This window comes from Sorex fumeus, unplaced genomic scaffold, assembly GCF_029834395.1.
Source record: "Sorex fumeus unplaced genomic scaffold, SorFum_2.1 ptg000109l, whole genome shotgun sequence".
In the NCBI taxonomy this organism is placed as follows: Eukaryota; Metazoa; Chordata; class Mammalia; order Eulipotyphla; family Soricidae; genus Sorex; species Sorex fumeus.
The window spans coordinates 3,315,001-3,337,639 of record NW_026606166.1 but is presented as its reverse complement, the minus strand read 5'-3'; the positions used below and the strand labels follow the sequence as shown (position 1 = coordinate 3,337,639).

The following is a 22,639-nucleotide window of genomic DNA, read 5'->3' as shown; positions in this document are numbered from 1 at the left end:
CTTCACTTATGAAAACTAAGTGAGTGAGTTGAGAGAAGTAGCTCCCTGCCATATGACAGTAACATGGAGAGTGATAGTTCTCTCTCCTCTCTTAGTTTCCTTCCTCTTTTTCTCAGTGGGGTTCTGCTCACTGTTGGAGCTGTGTGAAGGGGCATCCACTGGAGAGATATATCATGCAGCTGGCATCAATGTGCATCAGCTTTACAACACATAAAAAGAACCACATTTGGGTCACCTATATAGAAGCATTATATATATTTGGCTGAGTTACCACAGGTTTTGTGAAATGTGTGTTTTAACAACAAAAAAAGAATTTTATGTGCTACTAATTTTCACAAATTTTTCTTTCTCAGTCTTTCACTTGAGAACATGCAATTTATGGTGGGAGGGGTCATGGAACCTGGATTTAAAAGTAAAGTCTCCCACCTACTTGATTGTGAGCAGGCACCAATTACTTGAATAACTTGAACTTTATATACTGAGAATTGTTAAAAAAAGTTTGATATAAGGATCAAACAAGGAAAAGGCTTATAGTTTATCAAGCACATTGATTCAAAACATAAAATGCTTTTTGATGAACTTAAAGACTTAATATTTTTGACCTTATATGTACTTTTAAAAGGATACAGGAGAAAATTAGAATGTAGTACATAAAAGAAAAGAGAGAACTAGGGCCTGAAGAACAGAAAGGAAAAAACAACACAGTAAGGAAATGTTTAGAAGAATGAGGGAAAGCTGAGTGGGGTCCTGTTCTCTGAGTTGAGTGGGATCCTGTTCCCTGAGCTTAGGGCCATCCTGTTCCCTGAGATGAGTGGGATCCTGTTCCCTGAGTTGAATGGGATCCTGTTCCCTGAGCTAAATGGGGTCGTCATTCTGAGCTGAGTGGGATCCTTTTCCTTAAGCTGAGAGGGATTCTATCACCTGAACTGAGTGGGATATCTTCTCTGGTACTTGGTCATGGAGAAGGTTTAACGGGATCCAGTCTCTCCCATGATTATTCTCTTCTCTGGAGTTTCCTTTGTTCATGCATACCCAGTAGTGCTTAATGAGGGTCTTGGATTAAGATCACTTGGCACATTGTCTGTTGGTCACCAGTACACAATGTCAAGATAACTTCACACACACCTTTAGTAAGAGGTGAAATCATTGCAGACCACATACCCATTCTGAACAAACCACTTCAGGGAGAAGAGAGCTAATGTCCAGATAGGACTATCACCTGATTTTATAAACCCACTGGATAAGACAGGGTCAGCAAGTAAATCAGACCACTATTACAACAGAAGGGGGAATGGCCAATGGTATGAGGTCCTTGGAGAAATGTTTAGTTGGGTCCTTTATCAATACTTATTTCTCTATTTATTCATTTGTTTATTGTTGCACCTAGGATGAATCCCAGAGCCTCACACATGCAAAGAATATGCTCTTCCACTGAGTTTCCATGATTTCTTTTACCCATTTAAAATTGTTCTGTATTGTTTGGGGGTCATTCCCAGTGATGCTGTCTTACTCCTGGCTCTGTGCTCAGGGGACTATATGGGGTGCTGGTATTTGAATTAAGGTTGACTGGATACACTTCAGTGCCTAAGCCCATGCGCTGTCCTCCATCTCCTTTTACCCATTTTAAAAATTAAGAGTTTTTATTTTTTGTTTGATTTTTGTTCTTTCTGCAGTTAAGTTTATTCATTCCTGATATAACTTCAATAATACTTCTTACCAGAGACTTGTTTTCCTACCATTCTCTAGGTAGCATTTTCATTCTGTTGGTTATTTCTGTGCAGTTCACAACTCTTAGCTTGTTTTCACTCATTCACTTATATTTACTTTCAATGCTTGTGTTTTCTAGTGTCTTTTTTGAAAAGCCATCAGGGGACTTGATTCTTTTTGCTTTTAAGAATCAAACTGTTTTACGCCCTATGTATTTTTATTTTATTTTTAATTCATCTTTGAAACAAGGATTCGATTTCATGATTCTGGATGTTCATGTGTAGCTTTCTGTGCATTATTTATTAAAAAGATTATACATCCTTTATTTTGAAGAGTGACAAGTGAGCAACAGAGATCCTAGAAATTGCTTAACATCACCAAGAAAATGCAAATTAAAATCATTATGAAATTATTGCCTTGCATGTCTTAGAAATACTATCATAAAAATGAGTGAAATTTAGTGATTAAGGGCTGGAGCGATAGCACAGCGGGTAGGGCGTTCGCCTTACAAGCGGCCAACATGGCCGACCCGAGTTCGATTCCTCCGCCCCTCTCGGAGAGCCCGGCAAGCTACCGAGAGTATTCGATATGCCAGACACAGTAACAACAAAGTCTCCAATGGAGACGTTACTGGGCCCGCTCGAGCAAATCGACGATCAACGGGAGGGCCTTATTGATAATAAAAACAAGATATTTGACACCAAGCATTGGTGAAGGTTTGGAGAGAAAAGGGTTCTGGTGATGGGAAGGTAAATTGGTGCCATTGTTTTTTTTTTTTTTAATTTTTATTAGTGAGACAACATGAGGTACAGTTATAGATTTACAAATTTTTGTGCTTGGGTTTCAATTACACAATGACCAAATACCCATCCCTCCACCAGTGCCCATTTCCCACCACCACGGATCTCAGTATCCCTCCCACCCCTCATCCCCCCCAACCCATCCTGCCTCTGTGGCAGGGCATACCTTTTTGTTCTTCCTCTCTCCTTTTGGGTGTTGTGGTTTGCAAAGGAGGCATTGAGTGGAAATAATGTTTGGTGCCACTGTTTTTTTTTTTAATTTTTATTAGTGAGACATCATAAGGTAAAGTTGTAGACTTACAAATTTTTGCGCTTGGGTTTCAATTATGCAATGATCAAACACCCATCCCTCTACCAGTGCCCATTTCCCACCAACCACGGATCCCAGTATCCCTCCCACCCCCCATCCCTCCCAACCCACCCTGCCTCTGTGGCAGGGCATACCTTTTTGTTCTCTCTCTCTCCTTTTGTGTGTTATGGTTTGCAAAGGAGGCATTGAATGGCAATCATGTTTGGTGTCACTGTTTTGATGAAGAAAAAGCATGGGGCTTACCGACACAGTAAATATAGAACTCCATATGACATACCACTGAAGGCTACTTTTTCAGGGGAACCAAATGGATCTCTCCAAGAGATACTTCACTTTCATGTTCACACAGTATGCTCCAGTAAACAAGATAAGAAACCACTTTAAAGTTTAATATCAATAGGTGACTGAAGGAAGATTTGTGGCATGCATGTACAATAGAAAACTATACAGCTCCCAAAAAGGTGGCCTAGAATACAGACTCATACAGGCACATGTGTAAGGTTCCACTCAGGTGTGGAATATGAAACAGACAGATTCAAAGACTCATCAAACAGAGTGGTGACTGCCAAGGGCTGGAGGAAGTGGGATTGCAGAGATATGGATCAAGAGTCAGAAAGCTTCAGTTTTATTGTCCTGGAGACCTACACACACAGTATTGGATCTATAACTCTAAATTGGTACTATGTTCTGTAAGTGTGTGAGGTCAGTGTTACAGTGTATGTTCTGACCACACAGTGAAAGTTCTGGTAGTAGAATCTGGAAACTATGGGAGTCATAGATGGGCATTTCATATCAAAAGTATATAGCTATCTCCAAATCATCAATTACTGTCATATGTTTTAATTTTAAAATGTCAGTAAGACCTTACTTAAAAAGATTATTTTAGTGGTAGTAGTTGCCTGAAGAAATGACTCAACTGGCTGGTGCTCACATTTTATGTTTTGATTCTGGTACCATATGGTCCACTAAGCACTGAACTAGGGGTATTCCCCAAGAGGTACTAGATGTGCCCTCCACCCTTGCCCCACTAAAATATTGATAGAACAAGTAAAAATAACAAAACTAATGCTCAATATTTAAATTCAAATATATTAAATTTAAAACTTGTTACTTTTTCTTCATGAACAGTTTTGTTTTGTTTTATATTTGTCTCTCCAGAAAAAAATAGCTTTCTAATCAGTATTATTTTCTGACTTTTCAGATATTAAATCATGGTGTCAGAAAGTGATGTTGAAATTGCCTTTATTCCTCGCTCAGCTTCATGGCAGGTGGAAACCAGCTTGGGAAACTGGAAGTGGGCTGGTGCTTTGTTGAAGCAGAGAGACCATGCATCTCATTTGTACAGTGCTGCCCATGACCTGGATTGAGTACATCTCTTTGTGAAGTCTCTGACACACAGAAATAAACTTTTCTTGTCTTTGGGTCATGGAAAGAAGAAGAAAAAGGGATTTGGGTGAGTATAGTGTCCTTCTGCTCCCTCTGACCAAGTCTTCACTTCACCTGGTGACATTGCTCTCCTCCTTCTAGAATAGGAAACTTCCGCCCCAATTATTAGGCTTAAACTTGTTAAAGGAACACTATTTGTAATATATCTATCATGAGTTTTCTGCATGCATTTCTGTGTTGTCCTCTGATAGCGTGTGAAACTGAGAGACTGACTAAAATTAGCCAAGTTTTCTAAAATTGCAGCATCTGAGAGTGGCTGTTCCCCAAGCCCTAATGCCTAGGCCCAATTTGGGTAATTTGTCATTTGGTGACTTGACTCTACTTCCCACAATAAACTCACCTGTTAATTAAGCCCAGGGTGATGTCTCCATGGCAATGATCAGCACCAGGAGACACATAGGAGCCACCACCATCCATAAACACAGAAAATTCCAGTGCTTCTGTGGCCACTAGGAGCTGTGACCTGTGGTTCAGTCAACTGACATATAGTAGCCGTGGGAGACAAGACATTTCTGGTTGGGTCTAAGTGCCCAAACTGCCCAATGCCTCTGCTCTGAGTGGGGCCTGGAGCTTGGCCCCTTCCAACATCCCCTTTCAAATTAGCCTGGACTCTGTGTCCTTTACCTCCAGGACTCTCCACTTTGGGATCGGAGAGAAAGTGGGAGTGCACATGTGAAGAGCAGATGTCTATCTCATCAATTCAGACCATGCTGGGACACAGGATGGTGCAGCCGGTGAGGGAAAACCTATTCTCATAAGGAACCTCATGAGAAGGACAGTGACCTGTGCTGGTGAAGGAGCAGGTAGGGCAGGGAAATCCCAGGTAAGCCTGTGGACAGCAAAATATGCTCACCATAGTGTTGTCTTTGAAGTGAATCTTTGCAAAACTTTATACATACATTTCACTCATACCTTCTGTGATTTGCTGCTCTTTCTCGATTTCCACAGATGCCTTTCTAGCTCTAGTTCAGTTCAATAGTAACATTTTCAAAGCCTTTGTGTCATTGTCCTAAGAACACTTCCCATGAACTCTTCCCTCCGAATTCAAGTTCAAGTCCTTAGTATATATGATTAAACCCAGGACCAGCACTGAACACCAGGAGTCTAGAGCACTCTAATCTCATGAATAAAAATTTGATGCAGACTGAGCAACCCCCCCACCTCTCAATCTTCTTTACTCTCTGCTCTTTCGAGTTTGCCTATTTTGGCACCTCTCTTAGGTTGTGTTACCCTTCTGTGGATGCTTGGTGTCACCATATGAAACCCTCCTGTTCATCTATATCGCTGTATTTGTCAGTTTTTATTTCTCATTTCAGTCCTAGTAACATTCTTCGTGTACCTTTTAGTCACCTGGAGGGGTTGTATCAGTAAAAGATGAGACACCAGCTCTCTGCCCTCTGGAATCAGGGCCAGAGACAAGCTTATAGAGCAGGCCCACTCAGAAGAAGAGTATGAAACATCTCTGCCACAAAGAGGAAATTACTCTGCAGAATAGGATCCCAGAGTCCCACAGCATCAGGGAGTCACATCCATCCAATAGGCAAGGACATCCAGTAGTATTCTGAACTCTCTGGAAATCAAAGTCTCATCTGTCTAAGAGAAGCCAGGTGGGTATGTAAGATCCCAGATAACCAGAGCGTCTCATTTGTAAAATTTCTGACCACCACAAGCCCCTATGTTCTAGCATTTTCAGAAACTCCAGTTAAGAGAGACTAGCTGCAGGTTCCATTCCCTCCCCAGTCCTGAGAAGGGAGTATCTTTTACCAGCACTTTTTCCTGCAAAGTGCATGAATAGTGTCTAGTTGTTTCTTTTTCTTTGAGGAAGGAATAGTTCAGCATCCTATTTATGCCACGGTGCTTGGGACATGATAGCAATCAAAAAACTGTAAAAGCTGAGAATTTGAATCAATCTTTTACAGTCTTTTGTACTAAAAAAAGTTGATTTTAGTATAAATAGTTCATACAATAGTCTTATAGTTAACACATTGCATAAATTATGTGTCATTGATAATTATTAAGCTTATATGGCGGGAAACTCAAATCTATAGTCATTTTTGTAAAAGATTAACTACGGTTTTGTCTTCTAACCTTATCATATAACCTCTTCCGAAAATAGAAATTTCAGGAATCCTCTTTTGCTTCCTGTACTCTGTAGCTAACTTCCATGTACAATTCTGACCCCAAAGCACATGACATTGAAGAGTTGGACATTTACTATTTATCACACCCTTCTTTTCATTTATTTAATTTCAATGGCTGGAGCGATAGCACAGCGGGTAGGGCGTTCGCCTTACACGCGGCCAACATGGCCGACCCGAGTTCGATTCCTCCGCCCCTCTCGGAGAGCCCGGCAAGCTACCGAGAGTATTCGATATGCCAGACACAGTAACAACAAAGTCTCCAATGGAGACGTTACTGGGCCCGCTCGAGCAAATCGACGATCAACGGGAGGGCCTTTACCTTACCTTACCTTACCTAATTTCAATGAATGTTCATTCTGACTTTTCTCACCACACAAATGAGAAAACGGGTTTTAGAGGATTAATGGTCTCCTAGAACAAGTTAAAATTAAAATCTCTAAGTTCAAAATCACTTTATTTGATTTTTTGTTTTGTTTTTATATTTATCCTTTTCATTTTTTTTCTTTTTGGGTCACACCTGGCGATGCACAGTGCTTACTCCTGACTCTGCACTCAGGAGTTACTCCTGGCGGTGCTCAGGGAACCATATGGGATGCTGGGAATCGAACCCGGGTCGGCCACGTGCAAGGCAAATGCCCTACCAACTGTGCTATCTCTCCAGTCCCAAGATTTATCTTTTTAAATTTCTTTAATTTTAATTTTTTATTTTATTTTTATAAAGTTGTTCGTATACTTCAAAAGAAGGTTTTGGAGTTTCCCCAATTTTTAAAGTAATGCATACTCAGAAAAATATTTGGAAGATATAAACATGATGAGCGGAGTGATAGCACACAATAGGGCATTTGCCTTGCATGCGGCTGGCTGATCAAGCCGGGTTCAATTCCTCCACCCCTCTTGGAGAGTACAGCAAGCTACCGAGAGTATCTCGCCTGCATGGCAAACCTGGCAAGCTCCCCGTGACGTATTAGGTATGCCAAACACAGTAACAACAAGTCTCACAATGGAGATGTTACTGGGCCCACTCGAGAAAATCGATGAACAATGGGAGGACAGTGCTACAGTGCTAAAGTTGTTCACAATATTTGATTATGTTTAATATTAAAAAACCAATACCACCATCATTACACCTTCTCACTGCCGTATTTCTGTCCCAAATTCCTAACCCTGCCCCCAAAGTCGACCCAAAATAATTTATTTTGTATTCACTGTTATGAATAATCCACTAAAAATGAAACAAAAAGGTTTCTTAGAGGAAAGTGTGTGAAGATTGTTGTATTTCACCCAGGAGCCATTAAACCCTCTATAAGAGATTAATAACATGTTGTTAAAGGTTGAGCTTTGTGTGCTTGTATATATATCTTCGTACATATATTTTCCCTTAAGATTGGTTGCCTTCTACTCTAAACCAATCAAATGTGTTGTGCTACTCTTTGTATATTGGTGGTGTAAAGTACAAGTTGTCCAGGAATAGATTCACTCATGGGTGAGACTTATTGGAGCATGTGGAGAGCGGCCGTGAGCATGGTGGCAGCCAAGTTCTGGAGGTTTTTGCCTGCTGGGGCTGGCTCCATTAGGACGGGGAGGGGCCTCACCTGCCCCCATCTGGGTTGCCACGAAAGAAACAGCCTAGTGTGGGGTCTCACAGCATGGCTATGGCATATTGTTCTGTGCTCTCTTCTGAGAGATTTATATTGAGTCTTTGGATCACGGTCATTAATAAGATTATACAGCGCCAGTGGTGGTTTGTGGGTGTGACTATCAAGCTACTGGAAATAAGGGAAGGTGCGGAGGGAGATCACTCATTCCCGGTTCTTTTGAGCTTGGAGTTTTCAGTCACAAGTCACAATACCTGGGTTTTTCTGCAGATTTACTCACGGTGAGGCTCATCTGAGCTTGTGGAGAGTGGTCATGAGCATGGCGGTAGTTGAAAAATCACTTTATTTCTATTTTTTCAATTTACATGTGAAGTACTTGTATAGGTAAAGTTAGATATTATACATAGAAAAATCTATTTTAGTTCTTAGAATTTAGGACCTGGGTTAGAAAGAAAACAGTGTCAGTCTCAGCTGAATTAGCAGTGAGAAGCTTCTAGGCAGTAAGAGTCCTATTAGACATTGAATAAAAGATGAGACAGTGAGATGGGGTGAGCAGAAGCATCCCTTTTTCAGTCTGAGTGGGGCCTACGAAGTGTGCATTCTTTGGATTAGAGTCCTACACAAACTTTGGCAGGGCTCCTCCGAACTCTGGTTGCAGCTGTGGTTCCAGAGTGGTTACTACATCAGGACTAACACAGGGGAGACTCACTCTTGCTCACTCGTAAGATGTCTTCCAAGAATGCTTTAATACACCATTTCTAGAACAATGTAAAGAAACCCAGAAAGAAATGCATATTTATTTTTCAGATTTCTTTATATTGTTTTAGAAATGTTGCATATACTTATATGCACATAAACACACATAAACATATATCCAAATATTTATAGAAGGTTTGTCTCCTCAATGCTCTGAGTTGCATCTGTATTTCTATCATTTCAGTTGCCACACAATAAAAAAATAATATCTTCATCAGGAAGCATTTAATTCTTGAACTCTGAGCAACTTACAGCTGCGCGTGTACATAACACCCAGTCAAGCACCTGGCTCTTAGATCAATCTGCATAGCACCTGATATTCTTCATTCAGTGACTGTGGGCTAAGGTAATTTCCATTAATTATTAATAATATTAACTAAGGTAATAATTTTGAATAATAGTCTTTTTTCTTTTTTAATATTTATTTTTATTGAATAACTATGATACCATTACAAAGATGTTCATGATTGGGTTTCAATCATACAGTGTTTGAATACCCATTTCCCCACCAGTGTGATTTCCTAGCATCAATGTCCCCAGTTTCCCTCCCATCCTCCAAACCACCCCCACCCCAACCTGCCTCTTTGGCAGGCACCTCTCTTTTCTCTCTTTGTCTCTCTCTTTCTCTCTCCTCCTTTCATTATAGTTAAGATAGAGTAGGGTTCATTATGACAACATCAACTGGAAATGATAACTCTACTAAAACTGAGTGTTGAAAGTTGGTAAAGGGATGTACACAATAAAAGGTGATAGCACTGAGTTATGTTGTAATATACCCTCAATTTGTCTATATTTTAGCTTGCTCTGATATCTGCAGAAATTCTGGCAATTGGTAATAAACACTGATCATATAAATAAAATAGAGTTTACATGGTCGTTCATGGGCTTGTAGTCTCCATCAGAACCATAGTGAGAGGGTGTCAGTGTTGCTTTATGCTGAGCACGAGGGCTCTGTGAGACAAAGAATACCTAACTAAGGATTTCTGCACAACACAAAACCAGGTCTCACCTTTTCAATCCAAAAAGAGAAGCCTCAGATTACAATAGGAAAAATGAGGTATGTATTTGCATCTGCTTGTATGTGATCAGTGTTAATTAGAAGATATTGAATGCCTAATATGTCTCTAGACAGAGAGAATTAAAGTGAAGACATGTTTAATACAACCATACCCCTTAAGCATAAAACAATCCAGTAGAAAATTGAGAAAAACTTAACAAAACTTTTCAAAATTACATAAATATGCATCACATTGGTAAGCAATACTTGATGCAAATTCTGAGGAAGAAACCAGAGATTTCTCCAGAGCTAGCTTTATTTGAGACTTCTGAATAATGATAAACTATTTGAAAACAATTTTAAATTTTTTAGTTTTGCTGAATTTGGTGACAAACTAAGCAAGAAATGGAAGCAAGGAAGCTGCCAATATATTTGTACAAAATGATGCATCTTGAGGGCTCAGGTGGGCAGAGAACACAGTTTTGACTCTGATAATCTAAAAAGCTATCAAGAATCTTACCAGTATACCAGAACCTAGAGTGTTTTTGGAGGTAATACACTGAGACTCACTTTCCATTCCTGAAGGTGGAATTAGTGGATTTCTTTAGCGGGACAGGGGAGATCTGAGGAGTGATGGGGCCACATGCGATCTTAGCAAAAATGGAGGAGGGATAAAGTGGACAGGGGTCTTAGGAAGGAAAATGTTCTCTGTGCATGAGGAAAGTCTGAATAAGGTGCTAGAGGATCAACAATGTGGTTTATTCTGGAAAATTTCTTGCAGAATTGGCCCCAGGATATAGATGTAGGTGCAAGTGTAAGTGTGGTGACTCTCACACACTGTCAGAAGGTAGAGAGAGAGGGAGACAGTCTGTGCAGATGCCTAGCAAACAGAGTATGAGAATTGGTCTAGATGTGGAGTGACTAGAAGCCATGGAAGCATGTATGTAGAATCATCTGAAAGAGCATATGTAAATGGAGTGAATGCAGATTGTTGACTTTGTACTTGAAGGTGTGGGAAAATGTGATGACAGAGGGTTCAAAGCGCCAAAATGAACTGAGATAAAGAGACTGAGGTTTGAAAACAATCTTATCTTGGAAGTAGAGATAAGACACTAGCTGAATCAGAGAAAAGTTAGAATGTTTTCCTTAAGCATTTGTATTACTGACATTAAAAACTGTGTCTCAAAGTTGGAGCAAACTTTGCCTGCCTTTAGATGACTTCCGATATTAGAGTGGAGGAAGGAGAAATAAAGAGTTTAGACTCAAAATCAAAACTGCTGTGCCAGGATAGTGGATTTCCTATAATTCTCCTGAAATTCCAGGCTCTCCTCTCTCAGGTTCTTCTTGTGATGCACCTCTCATGGGCCAAGTTAACGAGACAGCAGTGACGGAGTTTATTTTCCTTGGCTTCTCCTCTCTGGGTGAGCTGCAGCGGCTGCTCTTCTTGGTCTTCCTGCTCCTCTACCTGTTCACCCTGAGCACCAATGCCATCATCATTTCCACCATCGTGCTGGACAGAGCCCTCCACACTCCCATGTACTTCTTCCTGGCCGTTCTCTCTTGCTCTGAGACTTGCTACACCTTTGTCATTGTGCCCAAGATGCTGGTTGACCTGCTGGCCCAGAAGAAGACCATCTCCTTCCTGGGCTGTGCTGTCCAGATGTTCACCTTCCTCTTCCTCGGATGCTCCCACTCATTCCTACTGGCAGTCATGGGCTATGACCGCTATGTGGCCATTTGCAACCCTCTGCGCTACACTGTGATCATGGGACCTGGGGTTTGTGGGGGGCTGGTGGCCTCTGCCTGTGCTTGTGGCTTCACAGTTGCACAGGTTATCACTTCCTTGGTATTTCGCCTGCCCTTCCATTCCTCCAACCAGCTCCATCACTTCTTCTGTGACATCTCTCCTGTGCTCAAACTAGCCTCTCACCATACCCGCCTCAGCCAAATGGTCATATTCTTGCTTTGTGCGTTGGTCCTGATTATTCCCCTCTTATTGATATTGGTTTCCTATATTCACATCATCTCCGCTGTACTGCAGTTTTCTTCCACGGGTGGTAGGTACAAAGCTTTCTCCACCTGTGCATCTCACCTCATTGTTGTTACTGTCCATTATGGCTGTGCTTCTTTTATCTATCTGAGGCCAAAGTCTGGGTACTCCTCAAGTCAGGATGCTCTCATATCAGTATCCTACACTATCCTCACTCCACTGTTTAATCCAATGATTTACACCTTGAGGAATAAAGAATTTAAATCAGCTCTTCATAGGGTTGTGGGAAGAAAAATTTTCCTCCCACAACACTAATCTGGATGCTGCTATGTTCCAAGCAGTGGAATCAAGGAATAGCGAGAAAAACTCCCAGGGTACAAATGGTGAAGCAATTGTACGCAATTTTATAATAAAACTATCCCCTATTTCCAAATAAAATTCAGAAAACTTAGCTCTTGTCTTATTATGTGGATCATTGTCCATTGAGGGTCTGTCAGTTAGGGGTGACATAATGTATGGCTTTCATAGGAAGAGCAATTATTCAAAATCCAAAAGAGACCACGCCTGTCTCGGCTAAATGGGTGAGCACCATGTGGGAGATACACACACTAACTCTATGGAGGGACCCAAGGCCATGGGTCTTTGGGCTTCCTTTCTGGATATTTTCCCCATCTTGAGCTTTCTATTGATTGGGATCATAATTTTTGTAAAATATATCTTCCAATATTTTATGCAATACACACACCCAGCTAATGTTTAAGCAAGAAAAGTTTCTCTTGTCTATTCCTATTGTTTCCATGGGAACTGATTTTTGTATCACTAGTAAATTTTAATCAATGTAAATTTTAACCAGTGTTAAGCCAATGACATGCCTTGCAGATATAAGTCTGGAAGACTAAATCATACAGTGTGGCCAAGAAAATCGGGCTAAGCCTGATCACATTTCATCAACACCCACCAAACAGAGCTCTCTGTAAGGAGCAAGAGTCTGTCTGCAGGCCACCCTGGCTCTGCTCGTGCACCCTGACCAGAGCTGTATTTTGGTGTCTCTGCCTCTTGTGCCTGCAGCACTGAGCTCAGATTCTCACTTGGTGAGCTGCTACTTTAATTCTCTGCCCTTTGAACTGCCTCAGTTCTAACACTGCTCAAGTCTTCCTCTGCTCTCATGTCAATGGTGTGTGTGTACATCTGCAGGCTATGGCCTAGAGGAGGAGACTCTGCTTCACTGTGTGCTGCTTGTCTACCAAAGCTACAGACCAGATTAGTCTGTATTTGGGGGTTTGGTGCTTGATGAGGGTAGAGTCTGGAGACATTTACCTCCTGGTGAAGACTTTCCAGCTATAAGAGGGGAGATGCAGAAATATTCCTCTTCACACTAGGTGTTGAGCCATGTGACATTACATAGAAGACGTATTTTGAGACCTAAGAAAGTAATTTTCATAACATAACAATTTACAAGCTATGTTCACAACAGTTTTTACTGTTACATATGTTATACATATGTAAGGGCTGGAGCGATAGCACGGCGGTAGGGCGTTTGCCTTGCACGCAGCCAACATGGCCGACCCGGGTTTGATTCCTCCGCCCCTCTCGGAGAGCCCGGCAAGCTACCGAGAGTATCTCGCCCGCACGGCAGAGCCTGGCAAGCTCCCTGTGACGTATTCGATATGCCAGACAGAGTAACAACAAAGTCTCCAATGGAGACGTTACTGGGCCCGCTCGAGCAAATCTATGAACAACGGAAGGGCCTTTAAATTTTTAAATTTAAATATGTTATGCATGTTATATGTTATTATATGTGATTAGGTAATTAATATAATCGATTAAATCAACATGCTGGCACCAAAATCTGCCATCCTGGGGCCAATTTACCAGACTGTCAAGTTGCTTCATGAAAGGAAAATGGAGTAATAATCCCAATATGAATCAGGCTGGTATGCTAATTGCCATTGCATGTTACTGCTAAAATTTTACTCAATTTGTAGTTTTGGGGGGGCGGGAGACTCGTAAGAAATACTCAGAAGCCTTGGGGCCCCAGGGCTATTCCTAGCAATACCTAACCAACTTTCCTGTATACAACTGATACTCAGGTTTGGTTCTGCAGTGCTACTGAGCCCTGGGGTGTTGGGGACCAATAGGGCTACATCCAGAAGAACTGGAGGGCCATATGGTCTTGGGATTCGAACTTGGATTCCAATGTCCTATATCAGACTTCTGAGCTATCACCCTGGCCTCTGTATTTGTACTTTAGAGCATCTCTGAGGAATATATATTGCCATCCATTTATTCTAGTCAATAACAGACACTCACAATTAAAGCTTATTCCTCCTAGTGGAGGAATTTACAGATATTGAGTTATGAAGGCTCCTACAGTGCTCATACTTGCCTAGTGGTGAAGAACTTATCTGCTCAGTCATAAGAAGGTGTTGATGCCTAGCCAGATTATTAGTATGAGTCCTTGGACACATCCCTGCAAGCAGGAAGCAGAACCAGAACCCCACTTTGAATTACATGGGCAAACAGAAGCTGTGAGTCCGTTTGATCTGGAAAGGGTTAACAAGTCTTTCATCTGCCTTGGCCTTATTTTAACTCCTGGCAATTCAAAGAAGCAGTCCTCCTGCTCTCACAGATATCAGAGCTAGCTTGGCTTTCAAATGCAAACATTCTCTCCTCCCACTTAAACCCCAGGGGCAAGGAAATCATGACTGTGGGGCCATTCTTCTCCAGAAACTGTAGCTATTTGATTCATGGACATGGCAGTACAATGTATGCTTTGGTCCTTGTGAGACATATGTAGTCTGGGCCCTAACATTCTTCTACTAATTATTTCTTCCACCATGATGAAGTCATTGAGATGTAGTTGATAGAAAATAGAATAAAAGAGACCACTGAAGTAGGCTCTTCCCCGGGAGAGTAAGTGAGCCTTGGCCTTCCGTGCTTCTCCATGCTTCTTGTGTGTCTTGTCTCTGCGCCTCTACTGACATCACTTCATGCAGCAAGAAGGGAGAGTGTAGAAGTGTTTATCTTTACAAGTAATGTAGATCCGTGTAACATCTACAGAAAAGACATATTTTGAGGCCTACGAATTTTCAGATGGTGAGAATTTACAAAGCACATTCTCATAAGTTTTCACTATTTTAGAAAGATTTGTCACAGGTTTTGCTTGTGGGAGCCTCACACTCAACTACTGGTACAGCATGGTCTTTTTAGCACTGTCAGGAGTGACCTCTCAGCATAGATCCCAGTGTTGCATTGTCAGGTAAGATCCCTAAACCAGAACAAAGGTGGTTGCTCAAATAGCCAATATAGTCACTGCCAGAAAGAAGATTGCTCTCTTCCTTCTCTTGGTGTATTTTCTGAATGTTCTAGCCAGTAACCACCAAGTAATATCCTCTAAGTCTTTATATCCCCCAACTTTTGTTGATCAAGTCATTGTCTCAAGTCATCAGAGCCTCCTGCCCCCACGCCTGGCTGTCCTCACCGGGGCCCCTTGGAGGGGGTGGGTTGAGTCCCCCCGCCCCCCAAGCAGAGCCCTAGCAGCTGAGGACCTCCAGAGCCAGCCATGGCCCTGCTGGGACCACTCTCCACATGTCCTGACAAGCCTCATGCATGAAAGAACTGGCAGAGGAACCCAGGCATGCGGGTCCCGGGGCTGAGATCTCCAAGCCTGCTTGGATTGGGACCAGGCCTTCTCCACCCAGACCCCCCATCTTCCAGTAGGTAGGCGTCACACCCACCAGCTGCTGCCAGCGCCAGATTGGTCCCATTAATGGCCAAGACGCAGAGACTATAAAACCCAGCTCTCGGAAGCGTGCGGCTGCATTCACACTGCGTGACATCTTCACAAATCACAAATCACAAATCATCCTGTTATTCATCGATTGCCTCGAGCAGGCCCCAGTAACGTCTCCTTTATCCTAGCCCTGAGATTATATTCAAGGCTCTTTAGGAGAATGAGACCCATCATCTTATTATCTCTTTTTTCCTTTGGAAAACCTGGCAGGCTACCGAAAGTATCCTGACCACATGGCAGAGTCTGGCAAACTTCCCGCGTTGTATTCAATATGCCAAATACCAGTAACAATGATGGGTCTCATTCTCCTAACCCTGAAAGAGCATTGAAATGGCTCTTTTAAAATCTCAGGTCTAGGAAGAAGGAGATGTTACTGGTGTCTGCTCGAGGCAATTGACAGACAACAGGATGATCATGATCATGAGTCATTGTGAATCTCAAATCTGCTATGTTGCAAGAGTATTCCTCATGCTTCTCATCTCTCTAGTGGACTTTCTGTCCCTTAGTGTAAGACTCAGAATGCCATTACATGCAGCTGTTTGGCAAAATCCCCCTGGTGAACACAGTCAAACTCTTATTATGAGAGCTGCTCAGTGATTTCTAAATTGAAGTCCTTGATAAGGCATACTGATTAAGTTAGTCCTGACAGTAATTCCCCAGGGAACTAAGAATACAGCTGTTTCAGGTGTCAAGGCCTCTGGTAGCTCCCAAAGAACCAACAAACCCTGTATGTCCTATGCCCACCTTTCTCCTATGACTTCATCAAATCAGTTTTCAGGCAAACCTCAGGTTGTTTCCCTTGGCTTCTCTTGGCATCTGTGCTTGCTAACCTTGTACGAAAGAAACCCGACTCCCCTTAGTTAAAAGATTTCTGTTCTACATTGCTAGTGTCAAAATGGAAACTGTTTTACCATCTGGGATTTATCTTCTGATATTAAAAGGGATGTTCTTTGTTCTTCAAACTAAGAAGCTTCTGCCCTTCAAACAAAACAGTGACCAAAATTCAGAAAGAGCCTACAGAATGGGAAAGAATATTTACCCAATACCCATCTGATAAGGGATTAATATCTAGGATATATAAGACACTAGTAGAATTGTACAAGAAAAAAACATCCAACTCCATCAAAAAATGGGGAGAAGAAATGAACAGAAATTTCCTCAAAAAAGAAATACGAATGACCAAAAGGCACATAAAAAATGCTCCACATCGTTATCCATCAGGGAGATGCAAATCAAAACAACAATGAGATACCATCTCACACCACAGAGATTGGCACACATTCAAGAGAACAAAAGCAACCAGTGCTGGCGTGGACGTGGGGAAAAAGGGACACTCTTTCACTGTTGGTGGGAATGCCCACTAGTACAGCCTTTCTGGAAAACAATATGGACAGTCCTTCAAAAACTAGAAATTGAGCTTCCATATGACCCCACAATACCACTTCTGGGAATATGTCCCGAGGATGCAAAAAAGCACAGTAGAAATGACATCTGTACCTATATGTTCATTGCAGCACTGTTCACAATAGCTAAAAATCTGGAAATAACCCAAGTGCCCTAGAACAGATGACTGGTGAAAGAAACTTTGGTACATCTACACAATGGAATACTAAGCAGCTTTCAGGAGAGATGAAGTCATGAAATTTGCTTATAAATGTATAGACATGGAGAGTATCATGCCAAGTGAAATGAGTCAGAAAGAGAGGGACAGACATAGAAGGACTGCACTCATTTGTGGAGTATAAAACAACATAACATGAGTCTGACTCTTAAGGACAGTAGATACATGGGATAGATAGATTGCTCCATAGCTGGAAGCCTGCCTCATGAGCAAAGGGGAGAAGGCAGCTGGAATAGAGAAGGCATCACTAAGAAAATGATGGCTGGAGGAATCGGTTGGGGTGGGAGATGTGTGCAGAAAGTAGATAAAGGAACAAACATGATAACCTCTCAGGGTCTGTATTGCAAACCATAATGCCCAAAAGTAGAGAGAGATTATGGGGAACCATATCTGCCATGGAGACAGAAGGAGGGTGGGAAATGGGGGTTACACTGGGGATATTGGTGGTGGGGAATGTACACTGGTGGAGGGATGGGTGTTTGATCATTGTGTGATTGTAACCCAAACATGAAAGCTTATAACTATCTCACCGTGATTCAATAAAATTAATAAAAATAAATAAAAGGGATGTTCTTGTTCAAGCTTAGTCATTTGTTTTCCATTGGGCTTCAGCTCTCCTGTCTCCAAGGGCCCCTCGTCCTGAGAATCCCAAGAGATTGAGAAACCCTCTAGCCTAATTATAGAGCCTGCATCCACTTGTTAATGCAGACCAGGCTATTTTAATAAATGAAATAAAATATAAAAAAGGTTTGGGGAACTAACCAACAATTGTGTGATGCCTGTTTCATTTCTACCCAATTATTTATTTTTTGGGGACAAATGCCACTGTCTTTACACGTGGCCTTACACTGCTGCCTCTTTCCACATTCAAAACACTTAGAAGACTGCAACATGCCCCCGACAGTTTTTCGTCAGTTCCCTCGCCAGATGGGTAGAAGGGGTGAGTGTACTCAGTTTTTTTTTCTTTTACCAAGGACTTCAAAATCAAAAGTATTTGTATAACAGTGCAGAATGTATCCGTAAAATGTTTGTTTTCCCTTGAAGTGAAAGAAGCTTCCACTCTGAGTGTACAGGGAAAGAAAATCATATGCACACACATCATGACTTCTATGAAATTAAAGTGCTGAGAAGTCAAATAATAAAAAATAACTAGAGGTGGGTAGGAAGATTCTCCATCATAAATTCATCTTTCTTAAGGTGTTTTTGAAAAAAGGATTCAATGATAAGAACCATATGGATTATAGTTGAAGAGCAAAAACACTTTAGAAAAAAATTGTAGTATGAAAAGATTTAGAAGCAAAGGAGAGTTAAACTAATCCATTAATTGTTACATTTATGTGTGAACTCTCTTATGCCCCCCAGTCCTCTAGTGAGGACTCTAGGTAATTTTGGATCAATTTGCTGTGGCCCAGCTGCCGGGAACAATGTACTAGGAGCTTAAGATAAGATATACAGAATAATGGCCTGGAGTGGTAGTACAAAAGGTAGGGCACTTGCACTGCATGTGGCTTACTCAAGTTCGATTCACAGCATCCCTTGTGATATCCTAAGCCCAGCAAAAATAAGTTCCAAGCAAGGAGTATGCCCTGAGAACCATCAGATGTGATCTCCCCAAATAAAGCAAAGCAAACAAAAAAGATATAGAAGTAAGTGAATTAACAGGAGGTCTGTTAGTGAAAATACAAGGAAACGTTACCTGCTTGGGAGCTGGTATTCACCTTACCTGTGTCACGAAGGTGATTTTGCTGTTTACCATGTTGTGTTAAAATGAGGTGGCTAATGAAATAACCCAGTTACATGCAGAGCATGGTACAAACTTCTGCTGAAGTTCAGAGCTTGCTACCAGAGCAAAGGGACTATGGTCGAAATGGTGAGCCATAATCATGAACAAGCATGCCTGAGAGGGATGCAGGTATTGTGGCCACTCATGAAGCAAAATTCAGAGTGTTGAGTGGTGTGCACATTGGGTGATTTGAGTATTACCGCCTGTTGTGAATGCCAAAATTTAATTCTGAACATAAAAATAATTAGATATCTGAATGTTGTTATGAAGTAGTTGCTATTTATACTGTTTTTAACATGTACAGAAATAAAATGACTTAAAACAGTAACGAGCTTCTAAATGAAAGTATAGATAAAATTCTACCATATAAAATTAAGGGAAACATGGTGCTAGAGTCATAGTTTAGAGGACTGGGGTAATGCCTAGCAAGTTAAAGGATTTGAGTTTCATCCCTGGCATTCCTGGCTTTTTGAGCACTGCTAGTTGTAATCTTGATGGCCCCAGTCTCTCTGGGCCTGAACAGCACTACATTGCTGAATTCAAGCATTGACTCGTTTAATCTGGTTACCCAGTTGACTGGGTATCTCTGGGAGAGGTTCCTGGATCCTCTGAGAACTACTGGCAGGGGGGTTGGGGGCAAAATTTAAAAGAATAAAATGCTTAGAAATTGTTTATGTGAAATTTTCTTTCAAGAGGCATTCAGATCTGTTTTAACTGAGCTAAACAGTGGCAGAAAAATGCCCAAGGGGGTAATGTGAAGATAGGCATGAAGACCTGGTTCATAACACAAGGTAAACCAGGACTCAATATGTAGTTGCTCTGTATCTGAGCAGAAAAGCCATACAAAGTACCATTCAAAAAGAATTAATGACAAAGCCTTACTCATCATCTCTCTTTTTCCTCACCACCATGCTCAACCCTTGCCCATCCCTTCTATTGCTGAACAATAAATGATGAGATGGATTCTCTTAACTGTTCTCAGAGAGGAACTTAAAACTAATGTTTATGTTTGCTTTTATCATGTAGCTCTCTGTGATTATCTTTGACCACCTATAAATCTTGCCCTCAATCCAGCCACCAGGCACTGGTAACTCCAGTGGATCGGAAGGCAGATATTGATACCAGGAATTCCAGAAACATCTTCACCAAAAGACAATATAAATGGTATGCACAAATCTGATATGTAGATATTCCAAAAGTAATTTTTTATTTTTATTTAAAAAATGATAGCATCATTTTTGGAAGCAACAATATATGCTGAATAATATAAAAAGGATCAGGTGTAGTGATAAAAAAGGTAAAGGTAAAGGCCCTCCCGTTGATCGTCGATTTGCTCGAGCGGGCCCAGTAATGTCTCCATTGGAGACTTTGTTGTTACTGTGTCTGGCATATCGAATACTCTCGGTAGCTTGCCGGGCTCTCCGATAGAGCCAGGTGTAGTGAATTGCATAAAAATTAAGTATATTTAGCACTGTAGCACTGTCGTCCAGTTGTTCATCGATTTGCTTGAGTGGGCACCAGTAATGTCTCCATTGTGAGACTTGTTATTACTGTTTTTGGCATTTTGAATACGCCATGGGGAGCTTGCCAGGCTCTGCCGTGTGGGCAGGATATTCTTGGTAGCTTGCCAGGCTCTCCAAGAGGGATGGAAGAATCGAAACTGGGTCAGTCATGTGCAAGGCAAACACCCTACCTGCTGTCCTATCACTCCAGCCCAAGTACATTTGAGTTTATTAAATTAAAGCATGCTTATTGGAAATAGAAAAGTATATAAAAACAAAATTCTTTATAATCTTATTTTAACTATGGCAAATCATTTTGCTCTTTCTCTTACTATACTGAGAGAATTGTCTCATGTCCGTATATAGTCTTTGAAAATAACAGATGGTTATTCATTTTTAACCTTTTTCTTTATTTCTACAATATAGTGCATTGTTATTTTACCATAGATCTATATTTTATTAAAGAATTAAAAGGAATAGCTATAAATTAATGAATAAACAGGTTATCACAGGACAGTGAGCCTGAAATAATAACATTTTAAATGGAAGGTGAATGAACATTCTTTTGTTGCATTGATCATTATCATCTGTCCCTCCCACACTCACAGAAGGAGACTGCCCAGATACAGAGTTTCAATGGGAGCTCTGTGGTCACACACTTCATCCTGGTGGGCTTCTCCAGCCTGAAGGAGCTCCAGCTGCTGCTCTTTGCCCTCTTCCTGCTCCTGTACTTGACAATCCTGGTGGCCAATGCAACCATAATGGTAGTCATCCGCCTCAGCCGCACTCTGCACACACCCATGTATGGGTTCCTCTTCATTCTTTCCTTTTCCGAGTCCTGCTACACCTTTGTCATCATTCCTCAGCTGCTAGTGCATCTGCTATCAGCAACCAAGACGATCTCCTTCACTGCCTGTGCTACACAGCTCTTCTTCTTCCTGGGCTTTGCCTGTACCAACTGCTTCCTTATTGCTGTGATGGGCTATGATCGCTATGTGGCAATTTGCCACCCACTGCGCTACACACTCATCATGAATAAGTCTTTGGGCTTGGGGTTGGTTTCTCTGTCAGCAGTCACAGGCTTCTTCATTGCTTTGGTGGCCACCAACCTCATTTGTGAGATGCCTTTCTGTGGCCCCAATAAGGTCAACCACTATTTCTGTGATATGGCGCCTATCATTAAGCTGGCTTGCACAGACACCCATGTGAAGGAGCTGGCTCTCTTCAGCCTCAGCATCCTGGTCATCATGGTGCCCTTTGTGCTGATCATCATCTCCTATGGTTTCATCGTGAATACCATTCTGAAGATCCCCTCAGCTGAGGGCAAAAGGAAGGCCTTTGCCACCTGCGCCTCCCACCTCACAGTTGTCTTTGTCCACTATGGCTGTGCCTCCATTGTCTACCTTCGGCCCAAATCCAAATCAGCTTCAGATAAGGATCAGTTGGTGGCAGTGACCTACACTGTGGTCACTCCCCTTCTTAATCCTCTTGTCTACAGTCTGAGGAACCAGGAGGTGAAGACAGCACTGAGGAGAGTTCTGGGAATGCCTGTGGCCACCAAGGTCACAGAAAAGAAATGAGCTCATGGGGAGGCCATGAGAGGAGCAAATACCATTTTCTCTCTGATTCTAAATTCTCTGTGGGCAATGAGCCCACTACTAGGACTACTGCTACCTCACTCTTTTCTCTCTTCTCAGAAAGGTACAGGTTAATTTCCATGCTGTATCTTTTAATGCCTGATGCTCAACTTGGCAGAAGTGAGAAAATATGATATCTTTTTAAGGAAAGGCATAGTAATTAAAATGAGCAAATAAAAATGTCACAACATTTAAAACTGCTCTCCTGGTGGGGTATAGAAATAGCATCTAAAGAACTGGGGCATCTTGTGCAAAATAGTTTTACATTGAGCCAGAAATGGTTCCGTAAAAACTGGAAAAATCATCAGAAACAAATTGAGTTTATGAACATGGATATTAGTAAGTAAGAAGATGAACAAAGAGAGAAGCTATAATCATATGAAATAATCATATCTGTTAGGTAACTAGTCATGAGAATCCCTCCCCTGACACCCAAATGTTCAGTTTGGCAGTAAAATAGAAATAAGGGAGGTGAAAAAAGGTGAAAAAATTTGAAATGAATGCTCACTAAGGAAAAAATTTCTAATACCAAGGATATGGGTTATGCTATAACAAAATATT

At 41.5% G+C, this 22,639-nt stretch overlaps 2 protein-coding genes across 2 annotated transcripts; both read left to right on the top strand.

Annotated features, from left to right (window-relative positions):
• The first annotated feature begins 11,112 nt into the window (after positions 1–11,112).
• LOC130042769 (olfactory receptor 10K2) lies at positions 11,113–12,057 on the top strand. Its single transcript, XM_056134963.1, has one exon. The coding sequence runs from the start codon at positions 11,113–11,115 to the stop codon at positions 12,055–12,057; it is 945 nt and encodes a 314-aa protein (XP_055990938.1).
• A 6,957-nt stretch (positions 12,058–19,014) lies between these two features.
• On the top strand, positions 19,015–22,021 carry LOC130042747 (olfactory receptor 10T2). The gene is made up of 2 exons (XM_056134940.1): positions 19,015–19,026; positions 21,050–22,021. The coding sequence occupies exons 1-2, from the start codon at positions 19,015–19,017 to the stop codon at positions 22,019–22,021; spliced, it is 984 nt and encodes a 327-aa protein (XP_055990915.1).
• The last annotated feature ends 618 nt before the right edge of the window (positions 22,022–22,639 follow it).

What these genes read in the sequence shown, in the direction of transcription:
- LOC130042769 (XM_056134963.1), top strand. Translation starts at nt 11,113, where the DNA reads ATGGGCCAAGTTAACGAGACAGCAGTGACGGAGTTTATTTTCCTTGGC.